This window comes from Lipophrys pholis, assembly GCF_963383615.2.
Source record: "Lipophrys pholis genome assembly, chromosome: 2".
In the NCBI taxonomy this organism is placed as follows: Eukaryota; Metazoa; Chordata; class Actinopteri; order Blenniiformes; family Blenniidae; genus Lipophrys; species Lipophrys pholis.
The window spans coordinates 15,208,233-15,229,208 of NC_137636.1; the positions used below are offsets into that span (position 1 = coordinate 15,208,233).

Sequence of the window (20,976 nt, forward strand, 5' to 3'; positions counted from 1 at the left end):
CGAATAGCAACAAGCAAAACACTCCTTTTTGGTATGATGTAATCAGGACACACTATCATCTAGCCACTAATACAAAAAGAGAAATAAGAACATATTGTACCAAGTCTGTGTATAAGGCCATCTGGAAGAACAAGTGATGCAACACAAAACTAGTAAAGAAAACCAGTGCTGTCTTCCTATCCTCACTGTTTGCTGGGACCACAGAAATTGCACCAGTAAGAAATGTATATGTACCGATTCATTCTGCTTAAAATGGATGATGAAAGTTTGAATCAGACAAAATGTCAGTAGGCTAAATATTTAGGTCACTCCTGACACAATTTTCTTTGCATTCGGGCTTCTGTGAAAATAAAACTAGTTTTCCCTGATGACAATCCTTATTCACCAACCCTGTAGAAGATGCAACAATACAACATCAAAGGTTGCCTCTGCTGCAAATACAAATAGTATGTACATTTAGCATGGTGGTTCTGCAGATTGCAGAGTATTTCCTTTCCTCAGAGAGAGGTAATACACACAAAGCAAGCAGTGTTGATTGCATTCCTCTTTCAGACTATTTCATAACAGCATGTTGGTTGTCACTTGACCTAAAAATGTGACTCCTGTATCACAGGGAACATGATTCTGGGGTGAATGTGTGCATTTAATAAAGCTCATACTAGCACGTGCACATTTTTAGATTTTCCATTAATTTCGTAAAGACAGTGAAAGTGGTGCAATGACATGCATGAATCCAGGGGCCTTACAGGACAGATGTGAAGGGAAAATGTGTGAAAGCATTAATGCTGATTCCCAGAACTGATTCCTCAGCATCAGAAAACGATACACAAGAGATGTTGTTGAAAGCTCGTACATTATAATATCGAGCACAATGGAAAAGAGAGGAGAAAACCAGTTCAAGCTGCAAGACTGAACCAGAACTGATGAGCTCAAATGAAACCCAATGCACTCACTGAGAAACGACGACAAACATCCCTGATTAGGCAAGCAAATGTCTGAAATATACAAATGTTCTTATAAGCCAAGAGGAGCCTGAAACTGAGGACAGGCACAGTTTGTACAACGCTAAACAACCACAATGAGCAAAGCTGCTGTCTGTCCGTCCGTGTGTGTCCCACCACCACAGCTGCTGCTTCTACTGGAGTGACTGAGGCAATAAAAAGTCGAGCTAATCGAGAAATGCTGAAATATTAACACCCACTGCTGGCAGAGGATGTTAACAGAATGATAGAGAAGCAACAGAAAGCCAAAGTGGACCAACAGCTCGCCATCCGAACCTGTCAAACAGTCCAGACAGAAGACAACAAAGACAACACGTACCTGGGTCTATGTCCTTTTCTCTAAATGTACCACCATCCTTTCTGTGATATACGAGGCTAAATCTTGCGGAAAATAACGCCAAGCGCTGAAAAACCGACGGCCTAGTACAGGTTAACCCCCTGACAGCAACTCGGCGGGCCTACATTGGAGACCGCGACTCGGGGACGGTAGTAGTGGCCGGGATTGTGAAACTGACAACACAGTCCCGAGCTGAGCCGAGAAGCAAACCCGAAGGCAGCGGGCCCCGGACGGCTACGAGCTAAGCTAAGACTAGCCTCACTTCACTCACCGAATACTCGGTCGTACGCCACCATTTACACACTCAACCGAGTCCCGGCGGCCGCTGAGAAGTAAAGCGACTCCTCTAGTGCGTCTCTGTAAGACGAAATGGAAATGGCTCACTGTTTGTCCTCGACGAAGTTCCCATTCCTGCCTTCCGAGGTATCCACTGTTGTTTACCCAGCAGGTCGTCAGTTGGCTGGATGTACTACAGCAGCACTGTCCCTGAAGGCCGCACGGGGGCGCCGAAATCCTCCCCCTCCGGACACCAGCCGCTTCACGACACTTTACGACAGCTCCACTTCACTGCTCTTCAAAGGGGTAACGTTAGCATTAAAAACACAAACATCAACGGGGCCACGCCGCCAAAAATAACAAAAAGAATGTTCAATTAAACATGACTATAAGGTTGTTTTCTTTCTGCCCATGATAATGTGAGACCAAGCGTCCTTGCCGTACATGGACCCCGATTCCAAATACAAGCGCGCCCACTAGTGGAGTTCATTTGGATCGCCACAAACCCACATGCGGGCCTCTCCTGTAAGATTGAAGATCTGTGATTTAGCACAGCAAATATGCTTTAAAACTTTTAATCTAATTTGGCCAATATGGTTATAAAAGTTGAAGAAACAGAGAAAAGACCAATGAGATGAAGTTTAATTGAATAGGCCACTCACTTTTAGGCACACATTTCCTACCATCTATATATAAATAAAAGTATGTGGTTGTGTGTTTGCTGTCAAGTCATAATATAACTGCTATGGCCCCTGAATTTCACTCACTGACACCTTGGTTAGGCCTAAGATTCTACTCTGAGGGAAGCAAGTGGAAAAGACTGGATTGATGTTATTTAAATATATCATTCTATCCATTATCGATACTGCTTTATTCTATGAAGGGTCGTATGGCGTGGAGCCGAACCCATCTAACTATGAGCAAGGGCAGGCTACACCCTGGATAGATCTCCAGTCCATCACAGGGCAGACAACCACACCCATTACATAGGGGCAATTTAGGGTCACCAATTAACCATATAACCATATCACAGTGATAATGGTCAAAGGTCAAAGGTGACTATATTGGTACACGTAGGTAGATTTTTGTGCAGCAGGAGAGGGCGTCTGGCAGTACATACAGACACATTTAAAAATGCAGGACAGTAAAAAACAGTAGGGACACAGACATAGATGGGCACTCACAGGCTCACTGACAGGTTAAAAAGTGAATAAATACATAAAAGAACCACTAAAATACCACAAAAAAAAAACTTGTTGAAAATATGATAAAGAAGGGTCAAGAAATAGATTTTCTTTAAATCAGGCTGAACTCCATTGAATAACAAGACCCAAGAGTAAAGTGCCGTTAAGACTCATTTAAAAGAGAAATGGCAGCAGGAACAAAGCTGTGCCCATAGCAGGTTTTGAGACTTTGAATCTCCATCCAGACGGCAGGAGCTGGAACTCTGGCCAGGGGATGGGAGTCATCTCTGGAAATGGAGCTGGCCAGCCACCAGAGATGCCTGTTATACAGTGACTGTTAGCTCAGCTGTGACTCCTCAATCAGCTGACGAGGCCATTTTATTAACAGATTGAGAGAGTTCCTTTCTTTTAAGGGACGGTTTCCAAACCAAAATGTACACGAAGAGCCAGTAAACAATCATATTAACTTGACATTAGAGAGTAATGGTTCATGACTGCTCGAACAGTATAGTCAAGGTCTGGATTTATCTGAGGAGAAATTAGACAAGAGAGAATTTGGACATTGTACAATTCAATACTTGAACACATTTCCTGATGGTCATCAAATTATTGTCATATAAATCTTACACTAACTGATGATGGTATTAACTGATAGTTTAGATTAGAAATGATGATCAAACATCATCATGTTTTTTTTATGTTTTTACACCATACAAAAGGACAGATTTAATGGTAAATGAACTTCACTTATATAGCACCAGAGTTCGTTACATTCACACACCATTGGACGCTGCAGCCATGCAAGGCGCTGTCACTCCAATGGGAACAGTTTGGGGTTCAGTGTCTTGCTCAAGGACACTTCGGCACGTAGAGATGGGAATTGAACCTGGAACCTTCCGATTGGGAGACGACCGCGACCGAGCCATGCCGCCCCAGGTAGTACTTCATTTGGTTGTGAAATGTTTCAGGGTGCAGCTCATATGTAGGTGAAACAGAAAATAAATGGATATTTAGAGGGGGGGGGGGGGGGGGGCAGTGAGCATACATTATGGGAGAGAGACAGAGTGTTTGTGACATGTATTGGTGAAATATGAACGTATGAAGAGGGAGAAAGAAAGAAGATAAGCTCAGTGCAATGACCTTTAGCAGTCTAAACCAATACAAGCTTTGTTTTTCCAGGGTGGTCTGGACCAGCATTTACAGTAAGCTTTATTAAATACAAATGTTTTAACCGTTATCTTCAGATAAGTAACTGTGTTTGCCTTTCTAACTGAAACTATCCTGCCGGGATGACATGGAACTTATGGAAAATTTACTATTTTTCCATAAGATTACTACTCTAAGAAGTGTTGAATTTTATTATTATTATTATTATTATTATTATTATTATTATTATTATTATTAATAATTGTTTTCTGTGAGTAACTGGTCCCGCACCATTGATCAACACGTGCACATAAAGCACATCAAAACGTGCGGAACATTCAGGAAAAGGTTGCTACAAATTCTATTAATGATTCGACTAACTGTTTCCAAAAAGATTGCAAAAACTGCTAATAAATGTCCCACACAAAGTGGATGGGCGAGGCATCATATGAAGGAGGTCAAGGAAAATGAAAGGCGATCCCACACCGTTGGGAGGACAGACACAAAAAAAACACATCAAAGCGTGCAGAAAGTTTGAGAAGATGTTGCTTTGACTTTTGTTCACGATTTGGCCAATCGTTTCTGAAAAAATAACAAAAAACTGTGAGAAAAATCTCCAATGCAAAGCGGATGGGAGAGGCACCTCATGGAGGGGATCAAAGGGGATCAGTGTCTGTTTCCATTAGCGAGATCGCAGGCACACAAAATTTGCTATGGAATTTTCTCGTTTACTTTATGTTGTCATTGATCAAAATCAGTAAAGAATCAGTCAGATCCTTCGCTTCTTGATCATGACTTCAGTGAATATTTTACAAAACAAAAGTCTCTGCTGATAACATGATGGTAAGACCCTTATACTAAGTTTAATACAAAAATAATAAAATTGAAACATAAAGAACAGCCAGAGGCAGGCCAAACGACATTTTGTTTTCTAAGCTATTATTGTAACTGAACACAGAGAAAGTGTAATATCCCCGGAAATAAACTTGAGCAAAAATATGTTGCATATGAAGTACAGGCTTGGAAGAATATGATGGTGGACACCACAAATAAAGAACTGTCACGTCGCCAATTTGTAACAATACATTGAATGAAAACTGTAATCAGTTTTGGGAAAATCTTGTGAGAAGTGCATTGTTGGTTTTAATTAAAGTGTACAGACAACAAAAACAGATATTCAGTTCATAGCCCTGGAGATCTAAAGTTTACCAAATAAATAATAAATAAATTCACAATTGACGGAGTTAGAAAGGAAAGTAGAACTGATTAACCAGACTCTTGACTAATCATTGCAGTTTTTAAGAAAATACAATATACAATATAATATAAAAAGAAATAATAAGATTGGACTGATGCAATCAGGTTATGTTGAACTATTAATTTTCATTTGACTTATAAGTATTTCTTGTATGAAGTAATTATATGGAATGCTGTGTTCTCTCTTGTGTTGTTGTAGACACCAGATGCACTCAAGTTTTTAATCCATCTGTGAGGTGCATATGTGGATTTGTGAATGTCTCTATGTTAGCTCCGTAATGGATTTGTAACTAGTGCAGGCTGTCCTTTGCCTCTCAACAAATGTTATCTGAGATTAGCTCCAGCCCCTGTGACCTCAGTCTGATTAAATAGATGGATGGATTATAACAGGTTCAATGATGGACAAACAAAATCAGCACCTGAACACAAATTTAAGGAATGTTTTGTCATTAATTGTCCGAATTGTATTATTGTTACATTCTGACACGAACTCATATTCATGAAATATATTGGAAAGCTGAACCACGGTTTGTGAATTTAAACTCAATAGTTCCACCTATATAAATACTAGTTCCACCTATATGCATGCTAAATATCAAAAGATATATTCAAAGAATTTATACTTCGTTATTCTTTAATCTGGGCTTGTATTTATTTAGTTTTACAGTAGGTGGCGCTGTGACTTTTAAAGACGTCAATTACGCCAACGAAAAAGAAGCCGAACAGCTTGTATGCGCGCGCACGCTCTGATAATTTGAAGGTAAAATGGCGTCGGGTGCCATTTCAGCAGAGTCAAAGAAGATTTCTGAATTAAGAGTTGTGGATTTGAAGTCCGAACTCAAGCGGAGGAATTTGGACACCTCGGGTGTGAAGAGCGTTCTCGTTTCCAGGCTGAGACAGGTAATTTGAAGGGAGTCGATGTGTGCATTAACGACGATAGAGCGTTGGAGGCTGTGCATAGACGCTAATGCTAATGCGAGCTCCAGGGCAAGGAGCTACTACAACGGCGTAAATAAACACAGGCTCAATCCGACTGCTGCTTTGTTTTCGCTTCTTCGACAAATAACTACACACATCTATCATAAGAGATGCTAAGCTTTTTTATATTGTGTTTACAGTGCAAACGTTAAACTTTCTCATGGACGCAGACAGGAGAGGCCTGCGTGCAGTCTGTCGCATGTTACGACGAAACACAATGATTTGGTCGTCACTTTTTATCAGGCAGCGTTTGTAACATCTGACTCTCGTTGGAAGAACTCGTTTCTGTTTTACTGTGTATTTAGTCAGAGGCTTTTGTTTGAAGTTGAAAACAGCAGACTCAAATCGCATTGAAACACGTCGACATGCTGCTTATGTGTATTGCCCCACGTCCAGCAGTGTTTATCTAAAGTAATTTTCAGTGGAACTTTTCTTTGGCAAAAAGAGGAGAGGGGAACTATTTAAATGAACACTACCTCTTTCACAAGTTTATCATCTCCATATTTGTTAAGTTGGTTAATTGTGGTAAAATAATTTAAGGCAGAAAACCAAAGTCATAATGTATGGCTTATTCAAATTGAAGCCCACAACATGAAACGACTTACCATTTGAAAAAGGGGGATTTATTGATGTTTGTGCTTGTTGTCACATGATGACGCATTGTTTAGATGCCCCAAACGCCAAAAATAATAATGTTAAAATGATAGTTGAATTTTGATCTTTTTAACATTCAGTAAATTCTCAGTTTTAAGTCATGAATGCTAATATTTTGATGCTTAGAAGAAAAAGAATGAACTGCATTTTATTTACAAAGACAGTTGGATTTGTGGAAATGTAAGAAACGATTATTTTGCTAATTAATTAATCTGTGTTTTTTTTAGAGATTTAGCGAGAAGTGCTCGCACACTATGGTTGATTTTTTTTCCGTGGAGTTTTATCTGCATTTGATATTCATTATATTGTTGATTATCATACATCATAATTTTATTTCTTTATATTCATATTGGTAATGGTTGATTTGTGAGAACCTAATAAATCCTATACTGTGGTATGCGTCACATTGCTATAGGCTTGCCAATGCACAATTTCAATAACCAATTTGCTCTGTGTTAATGATCTGTTTTGTTTAATTGTATTTTGAAGGCTATTGAGGATGAAGGTGGTGACCCAGAAGATATTCAGATCCAGCTTGCAGCTGACACCCCAACACGGAAAGGTGGAAAAGCTAAAGGTAATCCTGTGCTAGATTTCTCAGAACTCAAAGGTGGATGAACAAATTTTTCTCAGTCGTGTTTTAAGTTTTTTCAAAATCTTCAGGGAAAAAAGTGGATTCAGATGTCGACACCACAGCAGAAGAAGATGGCTTTTCAAAGGTAGTTGCAGCGTGTTTTATTTGTTTGTTTCTCACATGTTTGTTTCTCTGTTAGTCCGTTGGGCCAAAATATGTAGAAATTGGTTTTCTCTTCATTAATTTCTTTTGAGGCAGTTGAGTGTGATACATTACATAAAAATGTTGCTGAAAATAGTTTAAATATGTGCTATTTTATTTGTTTTAGTTGTTGATGTCAAGTCATAGCAAACCTTTAATTCATTGAACTGTTCAGACGGCATTTTACAAATATATCTTTAACCTGGAAATTTGGGTAAAATGGTTAACATGAAGCAGACATTGGAAAATCACAATTGTTACGACTTTGATTTGGGTCATAAAGACTTTTTTTTTATACATGAAATGTTCTAAGTGCCCGTCTGCAGGCTTTACTGAAATGTCTGCTCAACGCACTATTTTATTTTCTAGGAAACTGAGGAGTATGAATCAGAAAAAGGTACGTATGTGGACCCGTGAATGGCCAACAGTACAGTAAGGCTTTTTTATTTTATTTTTAAACGGCAAACACAAACGCCCCCAATAAATTAAAAAAAACAAAACCGTGGTGTTTTAATTCACCTGCTCAGTGCATCATGGAGGTGGCAAAAATCATCAAAGGAGCAACAAGGAGACGTTTTTAAAGATCAGCCTCTGGTTCACATAAAACTCATTGGATCTGGGTGTTCCTAATTTACGTGCCCAATATATTTGGGGTTATGTTGAATATAACCTTTGGTTGGCTTCATCAGACTTCAGTTGCACTTTCAATCTGGCATTCAACTGTACACATCCCCAAAGGACCTGAAGAGCAAATGCCGGCTGGCATTTTATGTCCAACGTATCAGAAGAAACAGCAGTTTGTGGACGTCGGGATCATTGTACTTCCCCTGTTGACATTGTCAAGACATTCAACACACATGGACAGGTGGTCGGGTGCTGGCTTGGGTATTGGACTCGTCTGAATTCTTCACGACTTTTGCTATGGGAATCGGACACCTTATTACAGGTGCATGTGTTACAGCCTGGAGTAAGGTTTGGATACGAGTTTGCTCAAGGACTGCTCATCTCATCGAAACTCTGCATTAATGGATTGGAAATGTGTCATGAGGACTCGCATCAAGAGACTTTGCAAACCTATTGCAGATGTCGTCCATTAAAGTTTCTCCAAAGAGCTGACTGCAACCCCAGCATGATGTGTGCATAGATCATCATACATTATGGCCTTAGACTGACGAGGATGGTTTGTTCTGCTCAAACGGACGCACTTTTATAAGTTTTGTGCACTTGGACACATGATGGCTTTGATGACAAAACAATTTTTGTTTATCTGCGTTCTCCTGAGATGATGAAGAGGATGTTTTTTTAAGAAGTACAGATCCATGTTCCAAGTGTTCCCATGACTAGATGACATCCTGTGCTCTGACCCCTGGTGATGTTTGCATAACGGAGAACATTGACTGACAAACCGACGAGTTGTTTTTCATCAGTCGAAGTTTCGAAAAAGTTTCTCACCTGGAGAGCTGCCACTTGGATTCACCATGTAAAGAATTGAAGACCGAACGCTCCCCCATTCCCAGTGAAGATTGTGTGTTTTGTGTCTTCCTGTGGTGTCTGCACCTTCGATGACCATTAACACTGAATGTGCTTTATATTCTACTTTATAGGTCAAGTAACCTGCGACATGTCAATGTTAAAAGTTGTTTTGCCATGTTTATCCTTATTAAATCCCTCAGATGTAACTGATACAGATGATGGTACTCGTGAAAATTCTAAAGCTGCGGCCAGTGAGGACAGCCTCGCTCGCTCTGAAGCTGAGCTTGAGCCCGAGCCCGAGCCCGAAGCTGAACCAGTGGCGACTGAGGCTGACTCAGAGCCTGAGCCAGAGGTGAATGCTGAGGCTGAGCCAGAGATCGATGGAGACGTGGACCCAGAGGTGGATGAAGACGCCGACCCAGAGATGGATGGGGAGGCAGAGGCAGAGCCAGAGGGGGAACTAGAGCTAGCTGAGACGGAGCATGAAGCCATGGATTCCTCCAAAGAAGCCGAAGACGATCACCTGTCCGTCTCAATCCAAAATGAAGATGCCATCACCCTAGATGTTGATGGCGACGACCTCCTGGAAACAGGTAAACATGTGAAACTTCCAGATTCAGAGGCAGAGAAGGGCAGCGATGAGCCAGACGCCTCTGCTGAGACGGGCCTAGATGATGACATGAAGGATGAAGACATGGAGGGCCACCGTGATGGTAGGGGCGATGACGGATCCCGAGGCGATCACCAGAAGAAAGATGGTCGAGACGCCTTGAAGAAAGCCGAATCCGGAGATAAAGACAAGGATTCTGGGAAGAAAGGCCCCTCTACAACTGGGGCATCAGGTCAAGCAAAGAGGTTTGTCTTTCTATGTCAGTTCTTTGATACTTCTACCAAGTCCAGCTCACTATGAACGCAACATTGTGGGTAGCCTCAAGATTTTCTTTTTGGCCATAAGGAAATGTTCACTGATGTACCTATTCCTGCCATTCACTACTTTTATTTATTTTTTTTGAAGTTGGTTAAATTGTGCCATTAACCAGAAGCTGACTGAACGTCTCTTATTTTGGTACTTTGACCTTTCCAGCAGTTTTAAAAGCCGTTTTTTCAGTTTCTACACCATGCAGTCTAAAAGAGCATTAGTCTCTGTGATGGCATTTTTTTCTTTTTGGTCAAATGGTTCCATGAAGTTGAACAAACCTCTGAAGAGTTCATTGGTCCAGAGAATAAATTGGCTGACAACCTCACCCATCTCACCACTGGAGAAGCAATGAAGCCGTTGAGACATTGGTTCAGACCCACGCCTTGCCTGAAGGATTTTTTTCTTACAACAAAAGTGTTTTATTCCTCTAAATGTGTGTGTCACTGTACATTGTGGTGTTGTAGTTTTTAATTTTTACATTTCTTTTACTGTCCCATTTCCTGTGTGTTGTTGCAATATTTGCTTTGCAGCTCCTCAAAGGACCGAGATGGAAAAGCAACTAAAGATGAAAAGGGTAAGATGTTGGTGAAAGCAGAAGCCATTTTTTCTAATTTCCTCCATTTTGATACAGTAATTGTTGCACAATTTCCCATAGTTGCTAATTGCGTTTTTGAAAAACTTGTGAATCAGGAGTTGTGGGCGGCAACAGCAGCAGCTCCTCTCGTAACATTTGGGTGAGCGGCCTGTCTTCAAACACCAAAGCAGCTGATCTGAAAAACCTGTTTGGTAAATATGGAAAGGTAAACCACCAAACTCCTGGAATGAGTTGTTACTCATTTAAACGGTCATTCTTTAACATTGCTGGTATTTGTTGAACATTGTTAAAGCAAGATGATTATTGCAGGTTTTGAGCGCCAAAGTGGTCACAAACGCTCGCAGTCCCGGTTCCAAATGCTACGGCTTGGTGACGATGTCTTCCAGCACAGAGGTGACTCGGTGTATTACCCACCTCGACTGCATAGAGCTGCATGGACAACAGATCTTTGTTGAAAGGGTAGGTTTGGACCATAACCAGTTATTACCTGTATTTTCTTTCCTCGGGGGAAAAAGGTTGACCTGTATCATTAATACTCTTCTTCTGCTGCCACACTGTAGGCCAAAAACGATCCTTTCAAAAAGGAGCCCTCAAAGAAGGAAGTGGAGGACAAAGTCAATGAGAAGCGTGGCGTGGCTGGTACAAAACTGACTAATAAGTGAGTGACCGAACAAGAACACTAAATCCTGCGTCTACCGCAAACTCATTTAACATTTTGTTCATTTTACTTGGTAGAGCGCAGCCATCCAACAAAAAAGAAGACAAGAAAGTTTCAGAAAAGGACAAAGATCTATCAAAGAAACCAGAAACCAAAGGTGGGAAACCTTCCTCTCTTTCTCCATCAGGACCAGATTCTGCAAAGAAAGATGACAAAAAGCATGGACGTAGGTTTAAGTCCTTCAGTGAACTGCGATGTCATGAACGAAGTCGTGTCCTGTGGTTGATTTTCACGTTATCCTGTCTGCTCTTTTCAGGAGCGAAGAGTCCGGGCAAGGTGATGGCAGTAGAGCATCCTAAAGGGGATCCTAATTTTGGCAAAATCAGACCGTTCAGAAAGGCGAGATATTTTGATAAGGTAAGACTTTGTTGTTGTCCGATATTTTCAAATACAGTTTTCCATTTACCTGCAGAGGGTTTTTGATGACCGTTTAATTGGTGCTTTTTTCCAGCCGTTCGTCAACACCAATTTCCAACGACGTCCTAAATGGTTGATTCCTCCTGAGGAGGTATGAAACGCTCAATGAGAGCCATTTGTATTAGTGTTGACGTTCCCCAGCGTTACTCTTGGTTTTTAGGCTTAAAATTATGTTTCCTTTCTCAGCTCCAGATGATGAGGGAAAGACAACGGCCATTTATTCCGAAGGGAGACATCTTACCTTTTGAGAAGATGAAGGAGCAAAAAGAACTGAGGATGCGTGAACGGATGGTTCGTCTGGAGCGTGTTCGTCGAGCTGTAGAGTTGCGCAGGTAACTTGAAGCAGTTCATGGTTTACATGGAGATCGGAAGATTGGTTAAAGTTGAGTTGTGATTTGTGTAAACTTATTGCTGGTCCTCTTTATTTTTTGTGGCCGCTGTTTTTCTTGAATCAGAAGACGTGAAATTGCTGAACAAGAGCGTCGGGAGCGCGAAGAACGGGAGAACCTTTTTCGGGAGCGTCAGAGACTTGAGATGGAAAGACAAAAATTAGAACGGGAGCGCTTGGAGAGAGAGAGGCTTGAGAGGGAGAGAATCCGCATCGAACAGGTACATTGAACCCAACAATTTCTTCTGTTTCTGGTATCGTGACACCAACCGGATGGTTGTAATTACCAACCACTTCTCTGTGTACTCTGTATTAATACGGCCTCTTTCAGGAAAGACGTAAAGAGGCAGAGCGAATGGCGCGTGAACGTGAAGAGCTGCGGAGACAGCAGGAGCAGCTTCGATACGAACAAGAAAAGAGAAACAACCTGAAGAGAGGCCGTGACGTGGAACATGGGTACGTGTATGAAAGCAAAATTGTTTTGACAGACAAAACGAATAGCCAATGATAATGAGAGTTGCGCTGAACCAATCATGTGGCTGAAATAGAGCCTTGCCTATTTAGCGCACAGCAGTTTCTGTGAGTCGCATATCGACTGATATGGACAAAAATGATTGTGATGGGACTTTTTCACATATTGCCCTGCCCTACTTGGAAGGTAAATGTGTACTTGATGTTTCAGTCGGAGAGATGATACCTACTGGAATGGCAACAAGAAGATGCAGTCTGAGCCTGATGTCCGTATGAACCAAAGCTCCAACTACAACCGGCAGCAGAACCGCTTTTCCAACTTCAATCCACGAGAGCGGGGTCGTTTTCCAGATACTGCTGTCGAACAGCCCAACACGTATGACAGGTACAAATGTTGAAGATGTAGGAAATATTTATAGAGAAAAACCCCTAAAATGTCACATTCATTTTGATAAAGATAATCTTTGCTTGGTCTTTTCAATGCAAAACTATGTCATCTGGGTTATCCAGTACAAAAGAAGTTTTCAGCAGTATGTGACGGTCTGCCCTGTGAGTGTCTGTTCTACCGTCTTGCTCGCTTCCTCATTTCTAATTGTACTTTTCTGATTCCCACCCTGGACCTTGTCTTGCTCCAAGACGTAACCGGTTTGATGGAGAGCCAGAGGTGAAGAAGAGTCGCCCTGCTCCGCACAGAGATGGCGCTAGCTTTGATCGCTACCCAAAAACCTTCGAGACCGTCCGCAGAGCTGAGCCACCTCCCCCACAACGTGCAGAACTCCGGGACACCGACCGCAGGGAGAGAGATGAGAGGCGTCCCGCTCCCATGCACGATCGTCCTGTGGGAGCGCGAGGCACGATGCCTGGCTTACCACACAACCGCTCACTGAGGGATGGAGGGCATGGGTGGAAGAATGACGGAGGAATGAACTCCAACAAGGGGGACATCCGGTAAGAGTACTATTTTAAAAGTGTTTAGATGTTTGTTTGTTTGTTTGTTTTTTTCTTTTGAGGCTCATTAATGTTGTTTGTGGGTTGTGCAGAGGACCTATGCGGATACGTGCCGAGCGAACGGGCAGAGAGGGTCCAGGTCCTGCCATTAGAGGAGGCCCTTCAATCAACCGTGGAAGGTCGAGCTTCAATGATCGGGATGAAAGAAGACCCATGGTGATGAATGAGCAGGTCGGTTCACTTTTGGAGAGTTTGTCTAGTTTCTTGTAATGCTGCACGATCTAGAACAGACGTAACACAGTAAAGACAGAGTACACTCTGACAGATCGCACACACACACACACACACACACACACACACACAATTTCACACCTACAGGCAATGTAGAGACACCAGTGAGTCAGAAATGCGTGTTTTTGCACTGTGAGATGAAACTGAAATACCTGGACATTGAACAGAAGACATTGTCACGATGAGATCAGAGTGCGAACCACAACGCCCGTTAAGCACCGCACATCACGATATGTCTGCTTATTTTAGGCCTAAGCAGTCAGTGTCCCATGTTTAGCACCTTCTTAGTGTTTTATTTTTAGTCCTGATGAGCCTCATAAGAAGGATTTAAACAGCCAAAAGAAATCATAGTTTCCTATCACTTCTAATGAATCTCTAACTGGAGCTCCCTCTGGATTTTTGATTAGCATTTCCTTTGCTTTGGTTTTGCATCACTTCGAACATTTTCACGTTTTTTGTATATTTACATCAAATATCTTAATTTTGCAAACCCATGTCATGTCACAGCTGCTCATTACAGACTACAGGCTGCGTTTAGCGACGGGCAGCTTCATTAGAAATAAAGAAATTACCCTCATTGAGGGTAATGTGCAGTTTCTCCTGTTTCATGACTGTGTGTTTGCTCGGTGACATTAAACAGACCCGTCGAAGGTTTTCCTGAACTCGGCTGCATGAGCAAAATGCAATGAAATTGAGGTGTTTACTGTATCGCTGTCCTATATTGCACCTTGTTCAGAAGTTTCAGGCTGAAGTGAAATTTTTACTCCCACTTCAACACGATAACTGGATGTCTGGTCTTGGCAGCCTTTCAGCACCGGCCGCCAGGTGGTGGTGGAGCGTCACAGCAGGGAGCCGGGACTGAGGAAGGAGTGGCATGGGGCCTCAAGCTCCCAAGGTGGGAGCTTCACTGACAATCGCAGGATGGGAGACTCTCGAGGCGGCATGATGGCTCCCTCAAGGTATATGAAATATACCAACAAATGATGGGAAAGGTGCACAGTTTGCCTTGCTGGCTGCCATCTCAGACGTGACCTTTGTCTCTCTGCAGTCACTCATCGGGAATGAACCGAATTGTTCAGATCACCAACAGCTCCATTGCCAGCAGTGGTACGGTGGGTGGGTTCAAGCCCTTCAAAGGAACGCCGCGCCAGTTCTAACCACAACCAAATTCTGCCACTTGGCTGAAATTTGTATTTTTTTGGGAATGTGAACTCTTTCAGGTGGCTTGTTTATGGCCATGAGGTGGACGCTCTCGTTTTGTATAGAAAAAGTGTTTACTTCACTTTAGGGTTCTCCTTACAGTCGTGCTGTTACCATTAAACAACCTTGTGCTCAAGTTTCATGAAGTTGGAAAGCTCCTGTACAGTCCTCAGTCTTCGTCACAGGTTTTCTTGTGACGTTGCCATTTATTTTATTGTGTTGTATGTACATTTTCATGAGTAGAATCACGCTCAGTTCTCCTGTGTACTATGTCTTAGTGAATGATAGAAGTGAAAGTGACGGGGATAACAAACCTTTTCACTTGTTCCTTTGACAAAACTGACTTTGCAAATAATTTTATTGAAGTATTCATAGGTTGTTTGTTTTTTTAAGTTCTGCAAATTCAAACTGTAAAAATTGCCTGCATTGTAGCAAAATGCCTTTCACAAGCTGCGAGTTAAATTGTATACAAGTCTTTCAAATAAAATTGGACTCTCAAGCTTTCAGTGCTGAACATTCAGTTGTCTCAGTTCCTGAACCAATCATTTTTAGGGTCTGAGCACCACTTGGTGCGAAGACCCTATTAGAATTCAAGGAATTATTAATATTCTTCCCTTTCCTTCCAAACTGCTGCGTTTTTGACAGCCTAAATATGCTCAACTGTGCATGTAAATTTGCATAGACTGCAGAAATGGCGAAGAATTTTCTATTTCATGGGAATCGTGCGTGTCTCGCAAAATGGCTCCACAGCGCCCCCTACATTGCTAAGATTTGGCCAGTATATACAACCGACCTTCCTGATGTAAAATGTGAATCAAAAGTTAAAGGGCGTGGCCACGGCAGCCCCCTGAAAATGTGGTGGTTCGCCATGAAACGGGAAGTGACGTGTAACTCTGCTTTTCATACTATATTCTGCCTGAAACTTCACGTGTCTTCACAGTCCTTTTTCATCCAAATGCTGATTGTCATTCAGTCGTACCGCCACCGTGTGGTATCAGGAAGTTAAAGCTAGATTTATTTATTTTTTGGCCATAAAAATAGTTTATACCTCAGCTGCATGTGATCCAAGCGGCTCCGATTGTCATATGCTGGACACCAGGCGCAGTCTGAAGAGGGCCACACTCCTATTCTAAAATAGTAATGGCGCCATCTGTTGGTATCAGGAACTTTAAGGCTTATTTTCATGTACGGGCCCAAACTTCCTGCTTTTTATTTTTTATTTTTCCTCCATGTGGTAGCAGCTAAACTTCTATGCCGCTAGCAGACGAGCGTCTGTTCCCTATCAAGCTTAGTGAGGTGGCGCTAACGAGCTCTGAACTCTGGCTCAATACATTTTTCACGAGTGTTGAATGTGCACTCTAAATTAAAAACAACCGTCTAAACCCAATATGACGGCTTCAATATTTTACTTTTTTATATTCTTAATCCGGAGAGGTTAAATTTCTTTACCGAATTAAATGGAGGCAGCCAGGCGCCCCGGGGAGTCGAAGGTCTTGCTCAGGGACCCACAGTGATGTTAATACGCTTATTGGTCTATAATTAGAGCAGTGTAAGTTCTCCTTCCCTTCCTTCAGTATTACTGCAATGACCACCTCCCGCCATGAGGCGGGCATTTCACCATTTAGAAGGACCCAATTGAATGTTCCGAGCAGAAGTGGAACCAGAGGCTGTTGAGTTTTAGAGTTCCATTCGGCAGTGTGTCCGTCTGTTCCTGGAGATTTGCTTGCTTTATGTCATGATATGGACGTCTCCAGTTCTATTGTGGTTCTGTTTACATGTAATGTTATGAAATTGTCAGAAATTTCAGGAAGATTGAAAGAATTAAGGAAGGAAGCCCCTTTGTTTTTGTTTTTTTTGTTTCTTTAGAGAGAGTTTTGGAATAACTTTCAAAACTGGTGTATTTCTTGGATTTTTTTTGTTTTACATGTTCGGTTGTTAGCTCTCTGATTTTATATATTTCTTTGCTTCCTTAGTTTAAAGGCCAGTAATTTAGTAGATTTCTTGAGCGTTTAACCCTGACCCTAAGGTAATTTTTTTTTCATAACCAGTGGTTGTATAAATAAGTACTTTTATAAGTTGTGTTTAGTTTTTTTTTTCTTTTCTATAGTTGCTCATGTTCGGCATCAGCTGCAAACTTCATTGGGTACATACATGGTGGTAAGAATAATAATCTGCCAAATATTGATTTTTCCCTCCTCAGTTGGACCGTGGCCATTTTAAATGGCATTTTAAAATGTTGGTATTGGCACCACGACCCCCTCGTCGCTTTCTCCCACTTTGAAGAGTTCTCTTCAGTGCCTCCTCCAGCTCCTGTAGCAGCTCATCGATTTCTTTTTTCTTTTCCTTCTCCCATTTCTTCTGCGACATCCTCATTCTTCTCTTTGTGATTGGAGACTGTCTGCCAAGGACTGACCCTCCTCCTTCTTATCTCCCAGCTGTTGGTCCTTCTCATGGAGCTCAGAGAGCTTTGACCTGGGTGCTCAATTCCTCCGTCTTTCAGCAGTTTCTTATTTTCTTCCCAACTACTGAACTAAGCTTTGGGAGTTTTTTGCTCGTACTCGGACTGCAGGGCAGATTTCTCTTCACCTTCTCCGTACTCTACTGATGATATGTTGTTGCAATTGTATTCCCGCTCTTCCTTAAGGGGAAGTGGCATCTTGTGATTGTTTATTAAACCTGCGCTCAACGAAGGTGCTCCACTGTCAAAAATACTCCAACCTAACTCTGTTTTAACATGAGGCTAATTATTTAAAAAATTAAAAATAAAAGGTGCCTTCTATGAATTTGCTGGACCACAGATATGTCTGTTGAAATATTTTTTTTAATTTAATTTTTTTCTTCAGCTGAAATCCCCTTCTTATCAATCAGTGAGTGGAGGGAAGCTCTCCATTCAGGAATGAACCTGGCCGGTCGGCTCTGACAGAGGCAGTCTTTTCATTGTTATGCTGCCTTCTACAGCTTGTGACAGTCTGCCGGGTATCTTTTGTGCATCATTCAGCTCTCATGTTAGTGGTTTATTTCCTCACTGCTTTTAAGAATATTCAGTCTGTTGCTTGCCAACACCTGGGTGAACTGTGCATGTGTAACCTGACTAAACAAACACTGGGACTCTGCTGTTTTTATTCATTTGTGTCAGAGATATTTATTTTTTTCTTCCACTTCATTTGAAGTGCTGTCAAGCTTAGTGACTATTTCATGCTTGGGGTTTTGTAACAAACGTCCCAGACGTTCGCACTTTAACTGCACAGTGGTTTGAATAAGTCGATGGGGTTTATTTGAATAGGTAAAGTAAAAAGCTTCTGACTCATGGGTGGATTATCCTGCTCATAGGTTTGTGGGGGGGGGAGGTTCTGTTAACTCCCATTCTGTCTCATAGCCACTGTGAGTTAATGCTGCCACTTCTTTTCTTGCCCCCCCCGATACCAAATGAAACGTAAGCTGCTTCTGATCAAATTGATGAACAAAACCATGTGTTAAGAGAGAGAACCTGCAAAGTGGTGCATTAAAAAAGGATTGCATTTGCAAAGACTGGTGATCTGTGGATCAATGCCAGTTTTTATACGACATACATCTGTTGCAGAATCTTTTCTCATGTTGACATATTGACGTTGTGATCACTGATGTCAGGTCAATGTGTTTTTCCACAACTATTAAAAATCCATATGTTATGTCCTATTTTCTGCTGCTACTACTTCCTCCATATGTCATGGTAAAGTTACTACTACTGCACAAATGGCCCCCCACCCGCTGAAGCTTAAATGAGTCTTGTCAGAGGCGAAGATTAATGAATCTGCTGAACAAAGTGGAATTTAAAAAGATAGATGTGAAAGTGTCATATCTGTAAGTAGTAGACCAAAACACTGTCTTGCAATAAAATCCAGTTGATGACCTCTTAAGACCTTTGAATAGCCTGCATGACCTCTGCTGAAAAGTGATGAATGGGAGGACATTCGAAACAGTTAAAGCATGGATTCTGTTTTTAGATTTTGCACTTTTCCTACATCTACTCGAAGGCTTGGCATCAGCAGTGTTTTTTTTACACATGCACACACACACACCTCACACTCTGATGCAGGTACATTGAACTTGAATGTAGTTTCCTCTGACATGAGCAATCCTCTGTGTTATGTTTACTGTGTCAGCACATCCACATTTTAAGCACAGTCAGGCTGAAGGTATAATCCTGTTGTCGCATTACAGACGCCAGTCAGTGGCTCTTACAGCCAAATGCAGGACCTGTTCCACAACGTGGTGCCTTTCTGTCAAATGAATGGAAAGAATATAATCTGGCCACACTGGAAAGCAGTAGTTGGTGCTCTTGCCTCAGATAGTTCCAGCTAATTCCCAACCTTTCTCCAGGCCAAAACAAGTCTTTCAGTTTAAATGGTGGTGAGAAATTGCCTGTAAGTGTGTGATTGGATTCTGCAATGTTTATATGCTTTAATCTTAATGGGATATGTACGATTAGTTTTGAAGGGGATGGGTACTCAACAGACACAATGACAACAAACCAAGGGTTTATCTTAGTCTTTTTATTATCCTGGTAACTTCTAATCAGGTTGAATGTCCCTCGTCTATAAGGCATTTTGTTATATATTTATATTTATATATATCACCATATACAATATGTGACTGTGATGTGAAAGGCTACATACATTATTTGGTCATTTATGTAAATAGATGAACATTGAAATCAACACAAATGAGTAACCTTCCATTTCACAAACATGTTTCTTTTGCTTTGTCTTATGTGAAGAATAAACATAACGGCTCTAACGGTGGAAATTATACTCTGGGGGGGAAAAGATAATTTCTTTTTTTGTGTGTTTTACTCCTGCTAGGTTTTCTACCCACACTTCACATGCATCACAAAACCTGGGAGTTCAATATTGCATTAAAGAAACCAGCTCCCTTTAGATTGTTCAGCACTCTGGATGTGTCTCACACAACAAACTATGCTACATCGAAAACGACACTCGAGCCACACAAAGCTTTTTTCTTTTCCTATTCTTTTTTGGAGGCGGTGGGATATTTTTTGGGCTCGTAAGCCTTCTTTGAGAGCGTAAGTGTAACTAAATGACGGACTCGACTTGAAAAATGACGACATGTTTTAGAGGTACACCTACACCTTTTTTGCTGATGGAAAAATTCTTACGCATTTTCATCTCGTCCCTCTACTTTCTCTTCAGATGACATTCTCTATGGACCTATTACAGTAGCAAAATAATGTGTTTACGGATTTATATTTTTGTGACATTTGTAGGTCTTTAATGAGATTTGTCAATGTGTACTTTGATTTGTATGTACACAAATTTGTTTTTTTTAATGTGTAATACAATTTTTGTGTAATGTGTTAGGTTTGTGCGCCTATATGGACCAGTGAATGTCTCTGTCTTCACCTCCACTTCAGGCAGCGGGATTCTGGATTCTCCTGTAGCCTGGCAGCAGCCCTCATAGAACTGTAGTGATTATTTATTTCTAACTGAATCACAGGACTGGTCATGTCTGGATAAAAAGAGCTAAACCAAGAGCAATGAAAACTCCAGGTTATGGCTGTAAAAGTGTAGCAGAATCCATTTGCTAAAAATGTCCAGGAGACTCCCCCGAGGTGCAGGTGAGGACAGAGACATTAACAGATCTTGGTGTGTACACGGACACCGAACACATCACACAAATTCAAACTGTATAACCCACCATGCGCATGCAAATCTGTGGCCGTAGATATTGACAGATCTCATTACACACACACACACACACAGAAATGGCAAAACACACACAAGTGCTTTCGCTACCTAATAGATCCACATCCTTCACCTCCGCTGTGGCTCGGGCCTTTACACTGGTGTAGGTGAACCACTAACCTGAATAGAGCAAATTGCAGCAAGTTCTATTGAACAGGTACTACCTTTTTACAAATGTTCTATATCATTTTCAAGCCAGAACGTTTG

At 41.5% G+C, this 20,976-nt stretch overlaps 2 protein-coding genes across 12 annotated transcripts in view; one reads left to right on the forward strand and one right to left on the reverse strand.

Annotated features, from left to right (window-relative positions):
* Positions 1-1,800, reverse strand: part of rnf111 (ring finger protein 111) — a 34,128-nt gene extending 32,328 nt beyond the window's left edge. For 5 of the 8 annotated variants that reach the window (XM_080493479.1, XM_080493477.1, XM_080493478.1 and 2 more), the window contains exon 1: positions 1,723-1,800. The gene's annotated coding sequence lies outside the window, so the exon portion shown is untranslated. Of the gene's footprint in view, positions 1-1,320; positions 1,340-1,609 lie in introns of those variants that run through there. The other 3 variants (XM_080493480.1, XM_080493474.1, XM_080493475.1) reach the window with 2 other exon arrangements.
* A 4,140-nt stretch (positions 1,801-5,940) lies between these two features.
* sltm (SAFB-like, transcription modulator) lies at positions 5,941-15,534 on the forward strand. 4 transcript variants are annotated; one of them, XM_080458131.1, is made up of 20 exons: positions 5,941-6,101; positions 7,323-7,410; positions 7,497-7,552; positions 7,978-8,005; positions 9,282-9,936; positions 10,531-10,574; positions 10,691-10,800; positions 10,905-11,054; positions 11,156-11,253; positions 11,331-11,479; positions 11,570-11,670; positions 11,765-11,821; positions 11,917-12,062; positions 12,186-12,339; positions 12,450-12,574; positions 12,801-12,974; positions 13,226-13,537; positions 13,630-13,768; positions 14,633-14,787; positions 14,877-15,534. In XM_080458131.1, the coding sequence occupies exons 1-20, from the start codon at positions 5,967-5,969 to the stop codon at positions 14,983-14,985; spliced, it is 2,985 nt and encodes a 994-aa protein (XP_080314257.1). In that variant the 5' UTR covers positions 5,941-5,966; the 3' UTR covers positions 14,986-15,534. The 4 variants fall into 4 exon arrangements, with proteins under 4 accessions (XP_080314257.1, XP_080314258.1, XP_080314259.1 ...); XM_080458132.1 differs by having other exon boundaries at positions 12,189-12,339; XM_080458133.1 differs by having other exon boundaries at positions 11,331-11,410.
* The last annotated feature ends 5,442 nt before the right edge of the window (positions 15,535-20,976 follow it).